General features: G+C 28.9%; 2 protein-coding genes across 5 annotated transcripts in view; both read right to left on the bottom strand.

Annotated features, from left to right (window-relative positions):
- Window positions 1-276: 276 nt before the first annotated feature.
- Window positions 277-1052, bottom strand: LOC124954151 (dolichyl-diphosphooligosaccharide--protein glycosyltransferase subunit DAD1). The gene is made up of 2 exons (XM_047506621.1): window positions 727-1052; window positions 277-620 (listed from the first exon to the last, which is right to left on the bottom strand). The coding sequence occupies exons 1-2, from the start codon at window positions 929-931 to the stop codon at window positions 490-492; spliced, it is 336 nt and encodes a 111-aa protein (XP_047362577.1). The 5' UTR covers window positions 932-1052; the 3' UTR covers window positions 277-489.
- A 131-nt stretch (window positions 1053-1183) lies between these two features.
- Window positions 1184-2731, bottom strand: part of LOC124954149 (MAP/microtubule affinity-regulating kinase 3-like) — a 376070-nt gene continuing 374522 nt past the window's right edge. For 3 of the 4 annotated variants that reach the window (XM_047506615.1, XM_047506616.1, XM_047506617.1), the window contains 3 exons: window positions 2439-2731; window positions 2111-2312; window positions 1184-1756 (listed from right to left, as the gene is read on the bottom strand). The exon at window positions 2439-2731 is cut by the window's right edge and continues 31 nt beyond it. In XM_047506615.1, the coding sequence (XP_047362571.1) occupies window positions 1472-1756; window positions 2111-2312; window positions 2439-2731 (780 nt within the window). In that variant the 3' untranslated portion in view covers window positions 1184-1471. The remainder of the gene's footprint in view (window positions 1757-2110; window positions 2313-2438) is intronic. The other variant, XM_047506618.1, reaches the window with a different exon arrangement.

Below are 2731 nucleotides of genomic sequence, written 5' to 3'. Positions count from 1 at the left end.
ATTGTAAATATTGAGTTTAAAATATGTATTAAATTTAGAAACATAAAGTTTCCTGTTATCCCCCCCTCCCCACCCCGCTCCCGCTCCCCAAAAAAGGTTGTATGAAAAATAAGACAAATAAAATGTATTATAGATTGTCGTAGTTATACATTGTTTGTCTTTAGCATAAAAGAAGGAGAAAAGGAAACAAGTAATGAATGAATTTCTTTCAAATGATTTATTTTTTTCTTAAGTATATATATATATATATATATACTTAATTTTTTTTTTTTTTAATAATTTTTATAATAATTTTTTTTTTTGTTTTTTAAAACATCTCTTCTATGACAAAAATATGTTACATTAAATTAGAACGAATCAAAATGATTTATTAATCTTTACATTTACGTTTTTTTTAATATATAAAAGTGCGATTTTCTTCATTAATATATTCCTAATTATTAATTCCGATTAAATTGATATAAACTATTGAGAAAAAAAATATTTCTCTCAACCAATGAAGTTCATTACGATGATATGAAGTATAATATGAGCAAATATAAAGTCAGCGAATCCTCTCTCCGGGCTTATTCCATAGAATTGACTTTTGTTTTGTGGATTTACTTGTAATCGAAGACAAACTGCAAAAGAGGTTAGTTTCAATAATCCAATCTGATTAACTTGTATATATGTATATACATATATATATATATATAAAATCAATTTAATAATTAATATTAAACAAACCTCCTAATATGAAACAAGAGACACAAGATATAAAACCACTTAGAAAACTATTGAATGGAAAAGTGCCAACAAGACAGCAATACACAAATTGTATGACACCCGTCAAAAACACATACAGTAAATAAGCATCAATAATTTTGAGCTTTTTCGGAGTAGTTTTCGTATACTCTTGAAGGAACTTTCCGATCACCGCAATTGCCGACATTTTTATACGTTATTTTAATTTCCTTTAATCTTTCCGTTGAAACAAACTATTCTGAAGAAAGATATAATAACCTCTTTCGCGTTTACGCGTGGCAGTAACCGATGGTTTCTCTAATATCATCCAGATGGAGACATTATCGTTTGTACACGCGAAAACATACATTTTACGCGCTAAATTCAAACATTCGTCACGAATTAATCTCTTTATTAGAAATTCCAATTGTAGTTTTAAAACATATTTCATAAAGATACGACAATAAAATATGATTTGTGTTTAATTTTTCGAGAAAAAAAGAAAAAAGAGGAAAAAAAAAGAGATCATTTTATTGTTTGTCCTAAAATTGTCTCGAAATACATAATATGTAAAATATTTTAGAACTTTATTAAAAGACTCATAAACAACTTTTAATTTTCTAATTAAATCGATGTTCTTTTTTTTTTGTTTTTTTTTCTTTTTGTTTTTTTTTTTTTTTTCTTAATCAAAAGGAACGAAAAAAATATCCGAGCTCGCGTTATAATAATTCTATTGTTCATCCTTCAGTTATCTTACTTTGTCATTTAACTTGGATGCACTTTTATTCGAAGAATTATTGCGCAAAAGATATTTCGGTGCTATTGTATCGTAAGCAGATATTATCTTTTTCTTAACAAATATTGGCACCGAAGTTACAATTTTATCGACTTCCCTTTGGGACTCTAATTTTTCCATTGTAAATTTGCAACGATTAATTGCATTACGATTTATGACGTTGGATTCTGAAGTACGCGGTCGAGTTCTGTTTACCGAGGACGTTGATGAGATCGTGTTCGTATCGGTTTGAGTTACCTAAAATAAAACATTATGTGAATGTTATATTTTAAGAGATATAAGAATGATTAAAAAAAAAAAAAAAAAAAAAAAAAAAAAAAATATGGAAGGAAAAAGAAGAAAGGAAAGAACAAAATGTAACAAAAAATGAACGATCATACAAGCTGATGTGGGTGCGTAAAAAATATTTTGTTCGTTTAAAAAATATTTTAACGTTTGCTCAGTACCAATAATAGAAATAATTAGATTATTAGTATAAAAAGTATTTGAACGAGGTAAGGAATATTTATAAAAAAAAAAAAAAAAAAAAAAAAAAAAAAAAAAAAAAAAATTAGAAAGGAACAATGCCGTCATTATTAAACAAACAATTACGGAATGTGTCGAACGTCTTTGTTGTCGAATCGTTTCTCTCTTCTCACGTATTTCAGACCATCTCTTGATAGGATTACGATGTACTACGTCGGATTGAGGAGAACTGGAAGATGCTTGAGAAAAAGAAATTCTTGAAGAGGTAGGCAATAAACGGATATTCGTTTGACGAACGGCCAATCTGCTCGTTTGCTTCTGTTCATTACTGAAGGACAGAGAGATGAGTGAAAAAGAGAGAAAGAGAGAGAGAGAAGAGTGGAAGGGAAAAATCATATAAAGGTTTCTTTTTATCCCTTATCATTCGATTGATTATAGGTCTGACTATCATTACCTTTTGTCGGAGTACTTGTTGTGCATTGGTATCGCGTGTTCAACGAATTCATTCTTCTTAAAAACTTGCGGTTGTTGTGGATTCGACAATGGTAAAAAAACATTTTTGCAAGTCGTACAGGACGTATTCGAATATTTCTGAAGTTTCGTAGAATTTTTAACATCACCGAACGACACGCTTTTATTGTCCCAACATTTTTTATTCTCTTTGAACGGATTTATTGCACAAACATATCCAGTCGACGATTTCTCCTCGGACTTTGTATAAGGTGAATATCTCGATGGTATTTTGTA

The sequence above is a fragment of the Vespa velutina genome, chromosome 14, assembly GCF_912470025.1.
Source record: "Vespa velutina chromosome 14, iVesVel2.1, whole genome shotgun sequence".
NCBI classification, from domain to species: Eukaryota; Metazoa; Arthropoda; class Insecta; order Hymenoptera; family Vespidae; genus Vespa; species Vespa velutina.
This window is presented reverse-complemented; position numbering and strand designations above follow the sequence as displayed.

Bases quoted from the DNA above. Each gene is read 5' to 3' on its own strand.
- LOC124954151 (XM_047506621.1), bottom strand. From the start codon at position 931: ATGTCGGCAATTGCGGTGATCGGAAAGTTCCTTCAAGAGTATACGAAA. The intron at 621-726 runs GTTTGTTTAATA...CCTCTTTTGCAG, and splicing joins CTCTTGTTTCATATTAGGAG to TTTGTCTTCGATTACAAGTA.